Raw genomic sequence first — 17,338 nt, 5'->3', positions numbered from 1 at the left:
GAAATCAGTTGTCTTTTCCGAGGTAGAGAAAGTGACAAAAATGGACTTCTGCACCCATTGTCAGGGCTCTGTGGCAATATTCAGTCTCCTTGGGATGGTCACTGTGCCAGCCCGTGGCCACTTCAATGCCGCAATGCGGCAGCGCCTGAGCGACTGCGGGAGCTTGCGGGGCCCGCGCTGCCTGCTGGGAACAAAGAGGGACGAGCCACCAACCCCATGAGTGACACAGCACTGGCAGTTTAGCCAAATGTCGGTGTAAAAGGTTTTACCAATGCCTTGTAAGAGGCAGCAATGGGAATCCACAGAGAGGGGGCTGCCAGAATCCCTGGGTTCAATTTTCCTCCAACAGCAGAACTAGCAGGTCCTGAAGGCAAAATAACGCCCCTTATTGCTCTGGCCAGAGCAGCCACTCTGATTTCAGTGTCTCAGCTGCCCCTCAGTTCCCAGGGCCATTGGCATTGCCACTGGGAGAGAGCAGCAGGAAGAGATCTTCCATGGCTCCAGCAAGAGGACAATGGGCATGGTGCGGCACAGAACCACACAGGTAATTCCTGGCTTTGGACAGCAGAGGAAGGAAAACAAACAAATCTTTTAAAGAGGGAACACTTCACCTTAACTACCAAAATTGCCTCCCCAAAGTGCAAGAGACTGAGAAGGTATTTGCGGAATAATTTTATATTCTAACGATATGTGTTGCCCCTATCTGCAATTTGTCCATGCTGGAAATTAATGCTAATATTCAGGCTAATATAAATCCACATGAATGAAATAGGGGATGTGTGATACACGCATTCTGTGAATTTACACTTGCACATATGAACAGTTATTAAAGAAAACTTACATTCATAGAGGAAAGAAATGCTTTGAAAGAACGAAGACTAGACGTAGTTTCTAGACAAGGGCAATTATATGTTTCTTGGTGAAGCTGGAAAGGGATCTGCTTTCCATCAGGATTTTATTTTAATAAGGCATTAGACAGTGCTTGTGTGTATCACACAAGAAAAAGGTCAGTACGTTTAAAAATGCCTATCTTTCCAATTTTTATGTTACTCCCAAACTCCACCTGCCCATAAGAAGCAGCAATACCTGCTTATATTCATGCAATACAGCTAAGAAACCGTAACAATCTGAATAGCAAATACTCACAGTGTTTCATTTGCCTCCAGTCCACAGAGAGAAAAATCGCAAAATAAAATATACACAGAAAAAATTCGATGCACCCATGATCTGTTCAGGAATATTCTACAAGCGCGAGCAGTAGTTAAATAAAAGGAATCAACAGTTCTTCACACATGGCTGTTTCTCTGTAATATCTGCATGCACCAAAAATAAAATATACCTGCCATTGTAGAGGGTCTGTCCTACCCGTTTCGGTCTGAGGACTGGCTGGAGTGCCTCACCTGGCTTCTAACGCCCTTCCCGCGGACGGGAAGATGGGATGTCTCGCAGATGAGATGGACCCAACCCTTTTAAGACACCACTGGAATTGCCCAAGGAGCCAGTAGGAAGCGCGGGTGCTGCGGCGTGGGCTCCCCCTCCCCAGAGCCCGCCCAGCCCGCAACCGCCTCCTGCACCAACGGGGGCTTCTCGCGGCCTCCAAGGCGCCGTCGCAGAGATGCTGCATTGCGGCAATTTATCGATCGCAGCAGCCAAGTCCAGCGCTGAAAGCCATGAACCAGGGCTGCTTCCCCACACTCCCTTCTCCCAACAAAGCCCGTCTGGTGTCAGACACAACCTATGGTTCTAGTGGTGAACAGAGACCTTGCCCGGCCTGTGCTGCTTCAGCCCTCCAGCACAGCCATCAGCCTGGCTTCCACAGTGTTCTCTTCTCTTTACCCTCAAATAAACTGAGCAACAGTCTGGTGCTTGCAGACCAAGAAGCCTCACCCCACCCGGTGCTGAGAAGACAAGAGGGATCACAAGCAATTTTAAAAACTTAATGGCACAACTGAACAACATCGTTTCCTTCAATGGCTTTATGTAGCCATTGATGCTTTTCCAACTGACCAACCTATTTTCTCAGGTATCTCTAAAGCACTAGAGCAACATGGTACATCATAACAAAGGTTTCTGGATGGCCTTACAGCATTTTTAGATTTGTTTCTAAGGATGTGCAGATGTCCCAAGCATGGTCATCCATTGCTCGTAAAGACTAAAAACAATGCATTCAGATTATTCACCCCAAAATAGAAACATAAGAAATGTAATTCTGCTTCAAAAATATTGAACCAGTTAACAAGAAATTGCTTCATTTATGATAACTTAATTAACATAGAAATTGTGATTATTTGTCTTCAAATGACTTCAACATTATTTTATACTTCCATCCTTAAAGCAGCTCTTAAATTTTCTTTTTTCCTAAACCCAGGACTAGATAAGCTAAGTAAATAAAATCTAATTTATATTAATCTTATTGCTTTCTTTTAAGTTTTAAAAATTATTTTTCTTGATTTAACCTTAATTTAAAAATGCTCTCATCATCACATATACTTGCACACATACATACCTACATTACATGCATAACCTTTTGAACAGCAAGAAAAAAGACCCTATTTGATCTTTAGATCAGACGCAGTTTTTACCAATGCATTTTTTTTTCAGGTGCAGATAGAGTTATCTACTTCACTTCCAAGCACTTCCAAGCTATCTACATATTTCTGATTTGATTTCTAATTTATTACAGGCACAATATTATTGTCCTAGCTAAAAATATTGGACAATACCAGTAATATGTAATGCACAGTACCCTGGTCCCTGCAGCTACAGACATCTTGCTTGAATTGGGAGCTCAATCCTGGTATACAGAGCTCCCATCATAGTTTTACTCTCTCTTTCCAGGCTTTTGAGCCCTCCCTTGAATAAAGACTGGCTACAGCTCAGAGCTTTTGTCTATGTTGTACTTAGCACAGCAGAGGGACAAAAGCAACCTCTAAGAAAGACAAACCATCTACCCCCCTATTGGTCACAAACAATGCCTTTAGCTGGACACAGAAAAAAAGAAGGGAACAGTTATGTGTTTTGAAACGTTTTTTGAAATGATCATTTTTCACTGTTGTGACTGAGCCCAGAGGAAGCAGGAGTTCCCACATACACCACCAGCTCTGGACCCCGAGCAGCGTCACAGGAGGGCTGAGGCCATCCTGGGATATTTGACAGCGCTATCAAAGGAACCTGTGGTGTGCACACATGCAGCCTCCCCCCAGCCACGGAGCTGTATCGATGCCAACAGAACCACATCCAGCTACCAGAGTATCGTCATCCTGCTGCTTTGGGGAGTCATAGAAACAGTGAACTGCAAAGTACGCCACAGAATGGCTGCTCATCTACCTTGAACTTGTCATGTGCCGTCAGAACTGTGTCATCACCTCAACTTCATCAGCAAGGAGTTTTATTCCCATCCTAGTCCTCAGCTCAGCTCTTGGTTAAGGTGTTGAGCTGCACATCAGCATTAAATACACATCTGAGTGTCCTCTGGATGAAGTCGTTCACATTCATTTGACTTTCAACAGTCAAAATGCTTGTTCTACATCTTTTATATTACTGACGAAGAAACTATATTAGTCAAAGGGGAGGGAGGGCAGGTCACAAGATGAGCAGAGCATGCAAATGAAACAATTAATATCATGGGAGAGAAGGTTTGCCAGAAATCCTGTCTCTCCTGGAGTTTTGACTTTGGAATCTCTCGGAGCAGAGACTGCAGCACCAAGGAAGGGCTTAAATGCCACAACCCATAAAGCTGGGCTTCCTCAAAAAGCATACTGGTCAGTGATTCATGAAACTAATAATTCTAACCTGGCACTGCTCTTATCTTGATAAGTTCTGCAGCCTGCAAGGCTCCAGGCTATTCTTAAAGGGAAAAAGCCTTCCAACCTAATGGGGCAGGGAAGGAGAATGAGCACAGCATTCTACTACTACATATGCTCCAGGAAGGAAAAAATCCATCTTTTCTAAATATGTAACATAATTAAGCATCTGGACCAAGGACTGATAGAAATGTTCATCAATTTGCAAGGACATGCCTGGAATACAGCAGGATTAGCAAAATCATTGATCAATGAATTTATGCAAATATATTCTCCCCATAAAGAGAGAGTTACATTACATCTGTAACAGGCATCAGTGATTTTCAGAGACCCTCTCTTAGCCACTCTTATTTTATCTCGGCTGGTCTTTGATATAAAGCCTGTCACCATGGTGCCATCTGGATAGTGTTCCTTTCACCATGCTGTACTTCCAACCTCCCATTTGTAATCTGCTGTACAACAGAGGTTATCTCAGATTTCCTTTCCACATCTTGAGCAGGGACACCAGATCTCCCATGGACATGCATCAGCAAATAAAAACATTTCTTATCAAGCAACCATGTAAGCACCCCATCTTCCCTCCGTCAACTCGTTATGCTGATTATGCATCTCCTTTCCCTAGGGTCCACTGAGGGGGGCACTCTACTTTCTAAAAGTTCATCCAAAAAAAGGCATTTCTGTAGTTAATCTTATCTCTGATTTATGTAACTGAAACCTTGTAGTAACCACAGCCAGGTTCCTCAGGAGCATTTCTCCTTCCTTTACAGACCGACAGTGATACAGGAGGCAGGAGGAATGGGAAGAGTAGAAGCTAAGGGACAGTCTAATAAATAACAAAGAGAAATTGAAATTCCCACTTGCCTAGTGACACCTCTGTACTCTGCACACACCATTTCTGTATTGCCAAACCAACTGTTGTCCTTCCTCTGGCATAACCTGATTGTCTGAGAGACAAGTTCAACATAGAAAACGGCAGATACTCTTAGAAATGCCAAACTCCTTGTTTTTCAATTTCACCAAGCAGGTTCATACTTCAATTGCTCATACACTGCCAATGGTTACTCCCTTACATTTACTTTTTATTACATGTGTAATTTTTTACATGTTGACTGATGAAATAAGTAAAGATTTTAAACTGCTTTTATTAATTTACATACATTTGAGCTAATATACACCCTTGGGTAAAAAAAACAACCCCAGTCAAACCAACAACACAAACCCCCCAAAAAACCCCAAAACCCAAACAAAATATAAACCAAAACCTGCAATAATTTATTTTTCACTCAAGTATAAGTAAACTAGCTATGCACATCATTTGACAAAGAATTCTCATTTTCATTATTATATTTCGGCATTTTGGTATCAGTTATAGGAACATAATTTACAGAGTTCAAATTTGATCCTGATTGCCTCAACCGATCATAATTTCCAGCAAAATAGAGGAGGAAATCACATTTGTGTGGCATTTTCAGGCTTTCATTAAGCAATGACATCTCATATATTTAGAATTATGTCATGACTTTCGCTCCCTGTCTCTCCAGGTTGTGAAAGCAAATAAAAATCTTCTATCTAGTTAAGACATGCCCAGAATAGCATTTTGCAAATAAGTAAAACTGACTATATAACTGAGTGTTCAGCACACAGAGGCAACCCTAGAAACAATTAAATCCTGGCTGTAGCACAAAATATTGATTCATGTTCAGAAAGTTCTTAAAAGTTTGCTATGACAAAAGGCAGTGTGCATTATAAGCACACTCATCCATGACATCTCCCTTAGAAATTGTACAGACCAAACCTTTTATGAAAGAATTGTTTATAACAGGAACACATTGAATCCAAACAAGGAAAGCAGGAATAATCCCGATTTTTACCCACTGGTAAAATGCTTGCAATGGCTGGGTGTGGCAGACAATGCACAGAACTGGGGCTGCAGGGTGTGACAGACCAGCTGTGTCCCGCCGGACACGGCTCGGGGCCGAATCGGAGCTCGAAAACACCGGCACAGCCCTTGTAGCTCTGTGGTTTTGTCATGGAGCAGGAAGAAGAGTGTGGCAGAAATATTTGGGGAGAAAAGGTTCTGCATACAAATACTTGACAGAACAATTTAAATTTCTCCTATTGCTTTAAGATTTTGGGAAAGGAAGGGTGGTGCATTTTTCTTTACCTTTATGACATTTTGCAATCAGAAGAAAAAATATTTGTAATATATTTAGGACTCATTTGGAACTGAAGTCACAGATATTTGGATGACTATACTTGCACCTTTTTCTTAGTACTTGTGGATGAATTGGCATGATTTTTCACACTAAGGCACCCAAAGTGGAATGGTGAGTCCCTGAGCGCGTAGTCTGCGGCTATGGACTCAACGGCAGAGCCAGCGCTCCTTCACTCCAAAAGCAGGTGAAACTCAGGAGGGAGGATTTTCAGACTCAGACATATTATATGAAAGACCTACAATTAATGTGGCTAACAACAAACAAACCCCCAAATCATTCTGTACTAGCTCTGTACTGCAAGAACTCCTTTGCCTTCTTTAACAGAAGTACTACCCACAGACCTCCTAGGATTAGCTCTTGGTATGATAAAATCTTATGCAACGAACAGAATGTGTTCAAGCTCTGGACCCTCTGGCTATCATTATAAAGCAGGAGGAAAAACAGCTTTTACAATATAAAAAAAAGGAAAATACTCCACCTAAGTTGTCAACATTGACTCATAATTCTTTCTCTGCTGTCTACATGGTACAACTCCCATGCCACCACACAGTTTTCCAGTTACCCCAGAGAGACAAAACAATGACAAATAGATTAATGGGCTTTTTGTTAAACCGAGTTCTGTTTCTTACTGAGAAAAATGCTTCAGCCCTTCCAGTCTAATGACAATAGTATGCTCAGGCAGTCAATATTACTAGTTCTTCCAGTTTGAGCTTGTTGAACCACCTTGAAGATAATTTCTTTTACTCATCTATCCTAAGAGACTGGAGGTGGAATTCTGAGCCTTAGAAGTTTTTTACCTCCTATCCTTCATAATTTTGGGCATCTGGAAATAAAACTATGGACTAATTTCTAACCTATAAACTATACAAACACGCCATATAAACTATTGTCACACACCATAAGGAATACTGGCTAATCATTTTGCAGACTACTCTGGGTTTTTGGTTTGGTTTTCTTTCGAGTTTTTTTTATAACCTTTAATCATACTTGTGGCTACAGTAATAGATATTTCTCAATAATACTGTTATTGCCAGATATTGCCACAGGACATAAGTAAAAACTAAGCAGAGCAGAAAACCTTCTCCTACTCAAAAATCTTTAGTTAGCAAAGGTTTTACACCAATTTTCTTCAACTTTCCTGCGCATTTCTATGCCAACAAGTCATAAGACAGTTAATAACTTCTGCCACTCATTTATGAATACATGCCCATTTTGCATTTTATTGCTGTTTCAGTTGTTGCACACACCTTTCTATGTCTTGGACTGCAAGACCAAACCCACTGAAATGTGTTTTATCGTCTTATAAAAAGCGGACACAGGAATTTGTCAACAAGAAAAATTTCCTATTTTATCAACAGATAGAAACCAAACCCTTCATGGGAATCTGCACAGAAAATCTGAGGCAAGAATGAACAAAGCCAGCCCCAGTGCAGAAATACCAGGACAGGAAGTTTAAGCCCATCAGTTCTGCTGGTCATTTCCCAGACATTATTTTCGACTTGCTGCACAGGCAAAGACAATCAAGAGAATGCACCAAAGCACTTTATACTCCACATTTTTGCATCTTTTAACCCAAAACTCAGAGTCAGCAGTAGTACTCGGCACCTGCATTGGGTCAGACCATAAAATCAGTGACACTTTTCGTGGCATTGAAACACAGAGGCTCCTAAACACAGAAGTGACCGAGAGCCCGTTTGCGTTGGGAGCTGCAGTCGGCGCCTTGGGCTGCTCCAAGCTGCAGCTGAAGTTCACAACTCCCTGCACCACACCAAGTACTCAAATTAGGCACAAATTTCAGTCTTGTTTTCATCTCTACCTCTGTGCTATTTGTTGGTACAGGAACATATTTATAACACAAAACAAGAAAATGAGAATAGCAAATGAAAACAACTTGTGGATAAGAAGAAATAAGTCACACGGACCATGGCGTGCTCTGCATTTTGAAGGATAACTGCACAAAAATTCCTTCTCTTCCTAGAGCTACTGAATCACCAAGCTCCTTGCAGTCATGTTTCTTGAGGAGCTCAAGGTGAATGAAACGTGCAATCCAGAAACCAAAGTGTTTCTAAAGAAAGTATTCTTAGTTTATTTTTTGAGCAAGGCTGTGCCCCGACTTACAGACAAAATTTAGAAGTCTGTAGACAGGGTGTGTGTGAGGAGAAAAGTGCAGGAATGGGAACACTGAATATCAGAAAGGTCACAAGATTTCAGTAAGATAAAGAAGAAATACATTATTTGGTGCTCTTGTAAACTGTTCAAACATAATTAGGTTTTTTTTTTGCAAGAATCCTTAAATATTTTCTACATATTGAATTATATGTTAAAATATATCTGCATAAAATACACAGTGGGTTTGAAATGTTGAAATTTTGTTTTACCTGTTAATGTTCTTTGATGGTTCAGATCGTTTTCAATTTTAACATTTTTGACTGTTTTACAACTGAAGATATGATATTCTCTGGGGCATTTAGCAAATTTATTTTGATAGAGAGATTAAATTCTCAGACTTTCTTTGAAGAAAAAAATTCAGATTAGGCTGGAAGTATAAAACTCACATTTTGTGACTGCAAGAAAAATAAGTTTAGAAATAGATACTATCAATCTGTTTTCTCATCTTTTAGAATTAATATTGATTCTTTTCCTGTAGCAGCGTGTCTGTACTGAAAATTAAAAATGCGCTAAAAAACTGATTATGATCTATTTTATATATCCTCATCTTTTCCCACCCACAAATAATTGGCATAGAAGTAACCAGTTAAAACGGAGAGGTAAATAAACTAATTCAGCATTTACTACATCCTGGGGAGAAGGAAAGCATTCCCAGCAACTTCTGCAGAGCCTGCAGAACTCAGTATATTGCAAAAAAGGGCTCCATTTATTGTCCAGCCTATTTAGTGAAAGTTATAGCTCTGTCTGCTGTCAGTGGAGGACTGATTCACCCTCTGCAGATACAGAAAATCAGTTCATCAAAAAAAAAAAAAAAGAAAGCCGGTTTTAGAGGAGTTCATTTTTTTTTCCCCCCTTTCTTCTTTTCTTTCACCAATCTGACAGACAAGTAAAATTTTATAGTGGTAACACATTACTTTTCCTGAAAAGTGCTATTACTACAGAATTCAAACAATACTCTTGATAAGTTACCAGACAAAAAACTCTGCAGAAACCTTCTGCTAGCTCAATATGAGCAACACATACTATCTGATCAACATCAGGGTCCCAGCTGGGGGGACAGAGGGCAGCTCAGCTGTGACAGACACAGCCACCACAAGGTCCCTCAGAAGGCTGAGCTTCTGAAGGCAGAAGTACTTTGAGCATCAGTACGAGGTAGATCCAGCCCCTGGGAACAATCCTGTGTATTACCAGATGTGTTCAGACCCCTGTGTTGTGTGGCACAGGGCTGCCTATCCAGCCCCCGCTGTTCTTCCTCCTCTCGGCAGCCCAAGGCAATGTCGTGACTCTGCTGCGTCTCCAGGTGCCAGGAGTGTCTGAGGCAGGTGCTTATTTTATCCACCTACCATTTGCTGTTTCATCCCATGTAATTTAAGGGCAAGCTCTGCAGCAGCCTGGGCAGGCCTTCCCCGCTGTAGGGAGCTGTGCACTGGGTCAGGGCTGCTCTCGCATTAACTCACGGCAGATGACGAGGGTTTGAATTTTGGAGGGGTCGCGTGCTCTTCCCACCCCCCTCCATTTTGGCTCTGAATTATGTGCTTTCACGAGTACTGACACTCAGCTTTGCAGAATTACTTTCGGGTGACAGGAAAGCTTTATAGCAGTTCCTGTAGTGAAAACCTATTCTAGAAAAGGTCTTTAACTGAACGAGTAACTATTAGTAATAAGCAAATTATCTGCTCAGATACCAAGTTCAGGGTAATATTGGATTTACCTTACAATGACAGTGCTCTAAATCTAATGTGCTGCTTCCCTGTTAGAGTCAGATTTCACTGTCAAAACCTTTTTTTCAGTACGTGCTGCTGCTTTAACAGCCTATGTGTAAAGTTTGTGGTACGTGAAGAGCACAACGTGGTGTTATTTCAGCCCTCAGAGAAGGATCCTCCCCAAAAGCCAATGACTGCACTGAACAAGCCTGCCAAGAGCCCATCTCTCCTCCCTCTTATATACCAAACACCTTTGAAACAGCTTTTTGTCTAGGGCAGCAGTCACATACCTCATAATATTGCTCCCCATGAACCTGTTACCCATCCGCTGCTCGGCATTGGGCAGCCCCGGGCAGGTTTCTGGCTGCGGATCACACATCGGACACACTTGGAATGCTGCTGAACCCCATCTGCTCCACGCAGCAGCGAGCACAGCAATCTCTGCGCTCCTCACGAGCGGCAGCGCAGAAGTCGTCTATTGTGGTTTAATTAGCAATAACGCCAGCCCGGGGTAAGTGTGAGATTGCACTTGCTGAGGTGGGCAGGGAGGCTGTGGAGCCCCCAGACTCGCCAGCACTGCAGCACGGGGACAGCCACCCCCCCACCGCCCCAGCCCCGCTCAAGTCAACTCACAGGATCTCCAGGTCGCGCAGGGCTCGGAAGGCTCCATCTTCGATGCAGCTGATCTGGTTGTTGTCCAGTTGCCTGCAGAAAGGAAGGGAGAGGATGAAGGCTGGCTCCGAGCACCAGGTTGGGGCTTCCCCGTCACCGAGGTGTCCCTCCACCCCCTCGCAGCGCCTGCTCAGCTGCCACGCTGCTCGGGGCTGCTCGCGGCTGTCTGACAGCGCTGCACGCTCCCGCACACTGAAGCCTGTCAGGTCTCAGTAAATATTAATTGCGCCTTTTTTTTTTTTTTCCCCCCTTTTTTTTTTTTTTTTTCTTTTTTAAGGCAGAAGGGAGTAATTTCATTACATTAGGGCATCCAATCCATTATGAGCTTTTACCGTCATGTCACTGAAACAATTTCATTAAGCTAAAGGCCTGTAAATCATTGGAGGTCACTGGGCTGCCCTCCGTGACCTCCCAGAATGCCGTTTTTTCTTTTACTGGAAGTTGGAGTCCTCTGTCCTGACAGTACTAAATCTCCAGGCTTTATCTACCCGAGAGCTGTGAGAGTGCATAGGGAATATACCAATTCCAAATTAGACTCAACTAATCTAATTTTATAGTCTTTTTATTATTCTAAGCACCAAATGTCTGTGGTGGTTCAATGCCTCTCTGCATTGTTACTGGTCCCATCTGGTAGCCCTTTCTATTGAAAGATTTCTGACTAAATACAGATTCTGTCTAACTGCATCAGGGAGAGCAATCCAGTGACAAAAAGCATTATACACATGTACACTTAAAACACTATTTTGCTTCAAAATGTGTAATTTAATATTTGGATGGCGGTGTTCTCTCATTTGTCTCCCTGTACGTGCATGATTTAAATGTATTTTGCAATATATGTGGATACAGGAGGACAGCTACATCTGTCTCTTTTGCTTAAAAGAATTAAAGTTGTAATTTAAAATTCAGTGATTACATTTTCTGACATCTGATCCCTTAAATTTTACACTTAAAGAAATAAAATTACATATCTAGTCACATGCAAGTAAAATATCTGCATTTCATGAGAAAATAGATGCAAGTTCCTAACTCTATATGTTACTGCCATTTGCACAGCATAAACTTTGGATTTGGTGAGGCAGAGACCTTTGTACTGCTTGTGTAAAATATCTTGAACAAAGATACAAATATTACACTGTAGTTTCTGTTTTCTATTTAAAAAAATATATATGTAACTATAGCAAATATATTACACCCATGTATAATATGGCTGTATAGTTTCACCAACTACTTTCCAATTATTTGCTGTATCTAATTTTTGGTCTAAATAGACATTTGCAGCAATTCTCTTATTATACAACAATAAAGCAAAGCACTGAGTTTGATCAGCTGACATTGAGCATCTTGGATGTGTACATCTTTGACAACTATGGAAACTTACCCTTTGTGATGTAGTCTGGTATCAATGAACATCATATTTTATGTGAGTTAAATACAGGAAAACCCACTCACACTCTAAGGTCTGCTAAAAACCTTTGGAAGCATAAAGCCCAACCTAAGGTTTCTCGTAGCATTCGCTCACTTTGGAGAACTTTTTGAATTTGGCAAACTTCAGTGATGTCTCTGATACTGACAGACACTGGGATGTACAGACCTCCAAAAGGGATTTTTCTGTGTGCAGGAGTTCATGCACAGCATATATACATATCTGGGTAAATGTATACATACATATTTATGTTCTGTTTCTCTGATGACCTACCAAAGATCCTAAAACCTCTCTGGTTTTGACTGCTGAGAAGACCATTGGCTGCTGAGTGCCTTGTTCTGATATCCCTGTTTAATTGACAAAAATTTGTTGCTGAAACAGAAAGGATGGTGCATTTTGAAGAGGAATAAACCCCAAACGAGTTAAATGCAGTGCTGTCTGCAAGATTAAATACTTTACACTTAGCTTGGTTGGCAGATATGAACATGATGAGGAGAAAGGAGCCTCAACTTGAGAATCACCTCTCCCGCTCCTTCTACGGGAAGTACTATATATTACACCATTTTTATTGGAGTTATACTATGATATTGATTTTTCTGACAAATACACTAAAATAAGTAAATAAACCCCGTGTGCTACTCACAAAGCCTTCTGATTAAAGGGATTCCTAGGTGGGTATTGTTTTTTTAAAAAACTGCTACTCTCATACATTGATTTTTGTTGAAAAAGCATAATGACTATTTTAATCATATTTCCACAGGTCCAGTCATGCCACTGCCAACGACCAGGTTCAGTCTGTGTGATCGATGCACAGGATCACAGCAAGGGAAACCTCTCAATGCTCAGAAGACACACACTTAGCAGGACTATCAGTAAATAGGGAACATATTCATTAGTGATACATCCTGATTCTGTGGCCCGTGAACCAATCCCTCACAGTCTCTGGGGTGAGACTCACATATTTAATGCTCCTTTGTCACAGTGCTCGTGTCTCTTGGTATCTATCACACCAACACATTCACATCTGCACTGAAACACGAGAATTTCTTCTCAAAAGGAAGAGAACTGCTAGTTGTCTTAAAATTAGGCATGGCTGGTTTTAAGACCCTCTGCCTCCCCATTTATTTCTCTGTGTGTAGAGCTGGAAATCCTATTTCTCTGCATCTGTACAGCACCCTGGTGAGTGGTTCAGTCAAGACTAGAAATTTGAGAGTTTAAATGTCCTCCTTCCAAGACAAAGTGTTAAATTTAAAGTTTTGGGAATATCTTAAGTCTTACAGAAAGCCAAGGTGATCAGCACATTTTTTTTCACTTGTGAAGACAAAACAAACCCCCTGTGATGTGGACTAGCAGCCAGCTCACACACTCAGTGTGGGTAGTCTGTGCATGCAGCTCCTCAAGGGGCTGAACAAACATGCCTAACATTTGTTGAGGAGAACATCTAACTTGAATAAAATTAATCCTATGCAGAGAAGGTAAAATTTCAACTTAAAGAAAAAAGGAGGAAAACCCCAACATTTCAGAACAGGTGGAACCTACATTTCCCTAAGGAACATGTGACACTGCTCCTGTTTCTCCATCACTGCATTCTGAACAGAGCACTCAGGCACACGGAGCACAGGGCAGCTACCTGAGACACATCTCACCTGCTCCAGCCTTACAGGTAAATTTTAAATAATGGCCTTGGGTTGCAGAAGCCTTGATTCAGATTTAAATGCCACCTCTATTTGTCAGCACTCATACCCTTTCTAGAAAATCTTTTCCTCGAGATTACAAATGGGTTGTTATGCATGTAGTAGTGCAATGTACTGGTGGCAAAAGGTCAGACAACACAAACTCAGATTTAATATGCAATTTTAAAATTACATGGACAAAATCACTTTTCATACCTGCATTTACTCTGCCTTTTGAAGGAATGCAGCACTAAGCTCAGACTTTATCTAAGCCTACCAAGTGATTCTACTGCCTCTGATGGAAAAAAACGTTCTCACACAGAAATATTGAGCCACTGAAGGATGAATGAAATCACAGTAATTGAGCTGTGTGACACCTTCAAATCTTGCTGAGTTACATAGATAACTAACTTCTATTTGGGGCAAAGTGTTTGGGTTAAATGCTGAATCTCTCATGCATGAGACACAAAGCACCGGAGTTGGGCAGACCCAAAGCCTGGAGTTGGGCTGGGTGGCATTGTCAGAACAGGTCCTTGCTCCAACTCAGTGAGCTGAGATCCCAGCCTGGGAAACCCAGCAGCTCCCCTGAGATTGAATTATCCACCCTGACCCCACCTAGGAGGCTCCAGGGATCCCAGATCTCCGTGACAGGCAATTAGCCACCAGACAATGCCAAGAGATAACGACGAGCAATACCAGAAGAGCTCAGAGAACAGAGCAAAGCACTCAAGCAAGGAAAGTATTGAATGGGCAAATGGGATTTAGGTGGAGTGTGACACAAATGCTTATAAACAATCCAAGAATTTATAAAAGTCTTTGGAGGAAAAGACATTTTTCATGTGGTAGAGCTATAATACATAAAGCCATAAGTATTACTGTAATTTGGCTCTAATGTAGACTCAATAACTGCTCTTGGGTTTTATTAAAAAACAGGAAAATGATGTGACTGCATTATATGCAGTTGATTGATAAAATTTAGAATTTATGTTTTAAAGAAAAAAACAAACCCAAACTTAGACACAAATCACCTTTGTAAGAAATGAGACATAACACTGCATCCTAACAGATTTACATCACAGCAAAATCTATGGCTTGCCTAAAATGCCACTTCAAATGTTTAAAACACCTTTTCCCTGACAGAGTGTAACTCTGGCTTATCCATTTACACTTGTGCATTATCTATCATAAATAAGAGTTACATTTCAAATACTATTAAGAAGGAATATGGTTTTACAATGTAGATATATTCTTTTGCCATTTGAAATAATCCTTTAAATACCGAGCCTTGAAGGTTTTGCTCACAACAATACGGAATATTTAATTTACAAATGCATTTGAGAGATAAAAATCCCCAGCAACAAAGCTGATATAATTTTTATCATGTTACTAGCTTTAATTTTTTTTTTAAAACACAAAACTATTCTAAAACATTAAAGAATTGAATTCATGCAGGGTGAAATTTACTGAAACTGAAATAAACTAATTTTTTATTAACACTAAAAAACTGTTTCTGCTTAAAACCCTCCATTTGCATTACTAGCAAGGTTTCTTTACAGCACACCAACTATATAAGTAGAGATTTCAGCATCTTTTCTGTAATTAGCTATACTCACATTCACAAAGAAGAGGCCCTTCAAGCATCAACATTTAAAAATAATGGAGTTTATAACCAGTGTTTTGTACTTTATTCAGTGAGGGATTTTTTTTTTTCCATTTTCAAACACTACCAAGCCTACTGCAAAGCTCAAGTGCTAATCTGTTTTTTAATTATACTGTGACAGTAGTTAAATTACTATAACCTCTTTCTATATTTTGCTCAAAGTCTAGTTAAATATTTAAATAAAAGCCAGTATTAATGACTACTGTAATATATACTGTTCAAATTTCTTTCTCATCTTTCCCATTTAGCATAAAAAACCAGTGTCATAATAGTTGCATATTTAAGGTTCTACTGTTACTGATATAAAATTGCTGTCCTACTGTTACAGATTGTATCTACACTTGTAGATAAAAAATTAGGCAGAAGCCATTTCCTCATTAATGAAAGACTTGCATTTTTAACCAGAGTATCCATGTTACAGGTATTGCATCACCAAAATACTTAAAGAGATTTCAATAGTGATTTCACAGGAAGGTAAATTCACTGTAAATTATTATAGAATCATTTTTAGAAAAGAAATAATTTTGCCAACTGTATGTCCAAAAGAACCTCTCTTTGGACAACATTTTTCCCTTCCATTTCCTTTTTCATTTCATTTCTAATACAGACTTGCTGGTTCTATGTTATTCCTTTCCTGTAAAGTTTGCACTCTAGTATTTAAGTTCTTCCATAACCTGTAAGAATTAGAGAGACACTCTATAACATTTATTACCCTTACATAACTTCAAGAATATTAAAATACCTAAGGAAAGTGACACCAACATACCTATTTAAAATTTCTCACATACCAAACTAAAGTCCTTATCCTTGTATTAATTGATAAGGAAGACCCAATAAATGGGGAAAGATGGTGCTTTGAAGTAATATTAAATTCAATTAAATTGAAATAACGTCAACTTCTTTCAAACTAGCTTTTAATGCATTTTTTCCATTTAATTTTTACTCTATTTATGCTACACTAAAATCACTCTATAAGAGCTTGCTTATATTAGAAAATTTTAAAAGATTGATACAGCTGTTGTGATCAAGCTGCAATCTCACTCTGAGATTTTTACAAGTGTTCCAAAATTCCTTTTTTTTTTCCCAAGGATGTGATTTTGCCAAAAGCTGTGGTTGAGGCTTTGCGCAGAAACAGCTCATCTGCCTGAAATAATTGGGTAAAGTCATATTCTCTGTCTTCAGTTTTCATACCCAACCTGTGCTGCCAGGTTGTTAAATTCAAGGAGACAGGAATTTGAAGGGCAAGAGTTGCTTATGAATAATTATTCTGCAGACTATTCAAAAGTATTAAGTATTTACTCTATTTGTATTACATTAACTCACAAATCAAAATGCTGCTGTCAAAAATAACCGAAATATCAGCTTAGAGCAAAACTTGAGTGGCAAACGAACATGGAGACTACTCCTGCCACAAGGACAAACACACACAAACATGAGATTTCCTTTCAATACCAGGTGCTTTAGAACATTTTTTTTTTCTTTTTTTAACTCTCTCTGGTTGCTGATGTAACAAATAGTGCATACCAAGCACAGAAATGGCTGTCTCCATAGCAATTGGGGCAGGTTTTGCCGTTTCCCTAGTTACTCTTGACTGATAACCATCTGTTGTTCTCCTCTGCCATAGCCCCAAAGGGGAAAAGGGGAAGAAATGAGGAAGATAAAATGGGTGTTTGAGAAAATGAAAGTTACTTACTGTGATGTTTTTTACAGTTTTAGAAGGTTTGCACTTATTTAAATTTTTATTTATTGTTATGTTCAGTTGACAAGTGTCAAATACCACACGTAAGGGAAAGTTCTAGTTCAGAATGTTACTAAGCAGTGACCTTATTAACAGAAAATCATACTAGGGAATCAGATTAGGAATATTAACAGGAAATCATATCGTTAGGGGCTGTATTACGAAACTGGAAAATCTGAAAGCGAGGTACCTCCATAGAAAAAATATGCAGTTGTTTAATCTAAATAAAGAGTAGAAATTTGTAATTTACAAAGAGTATGAGACGGAGGAGCTGCAGGTGT

General features: G+C 40.1%; 1 protein-coding gene across 3 annotated transcripts in view; it reads right to left on the bottom strand.

Moving 5' to 3' along the window:
- Positions 1 to 17,338, bottom strand: part of SLIT3 (slit guidance ligand 3) — a 468,178-nt gene that overhangs the window by 195,155 nt on the left and 255,685 nt on the right. For all 3 annotated transcript variants that reach the window (XM_042025380.1, XM_042025382.1, XM_042025381.1), the window contains one exon: positions 10,525 to 10,596. In XM_042025380.1, coding sequence (XP_041881314.1) covers positions 10,525 to 10,596 — 72 coding nt within the window. The remainder of the gene's footprint in view (positions 1 to 10,524; positions 10,597 to 17,338) is intronic.

This window comes from Corvus kubaryi, unplaced genomic scaffold, assembly GCF_017639235.1.
Source record: "Corvus kubaryi isolate FWS band 111438036 unplaced genomic scaffold, C.kubaryi_AGA036_p1.0 37270, whole genome shotgun sequence".
NCBI lineage: Eukaryota > Metazoa > Chordata > Aves > Passeriformes > Corvidae > Corvus > Corvus kubaryi.
This window is presented reverse-complemented; position numbering and strand designations above follow the sequence as displayed.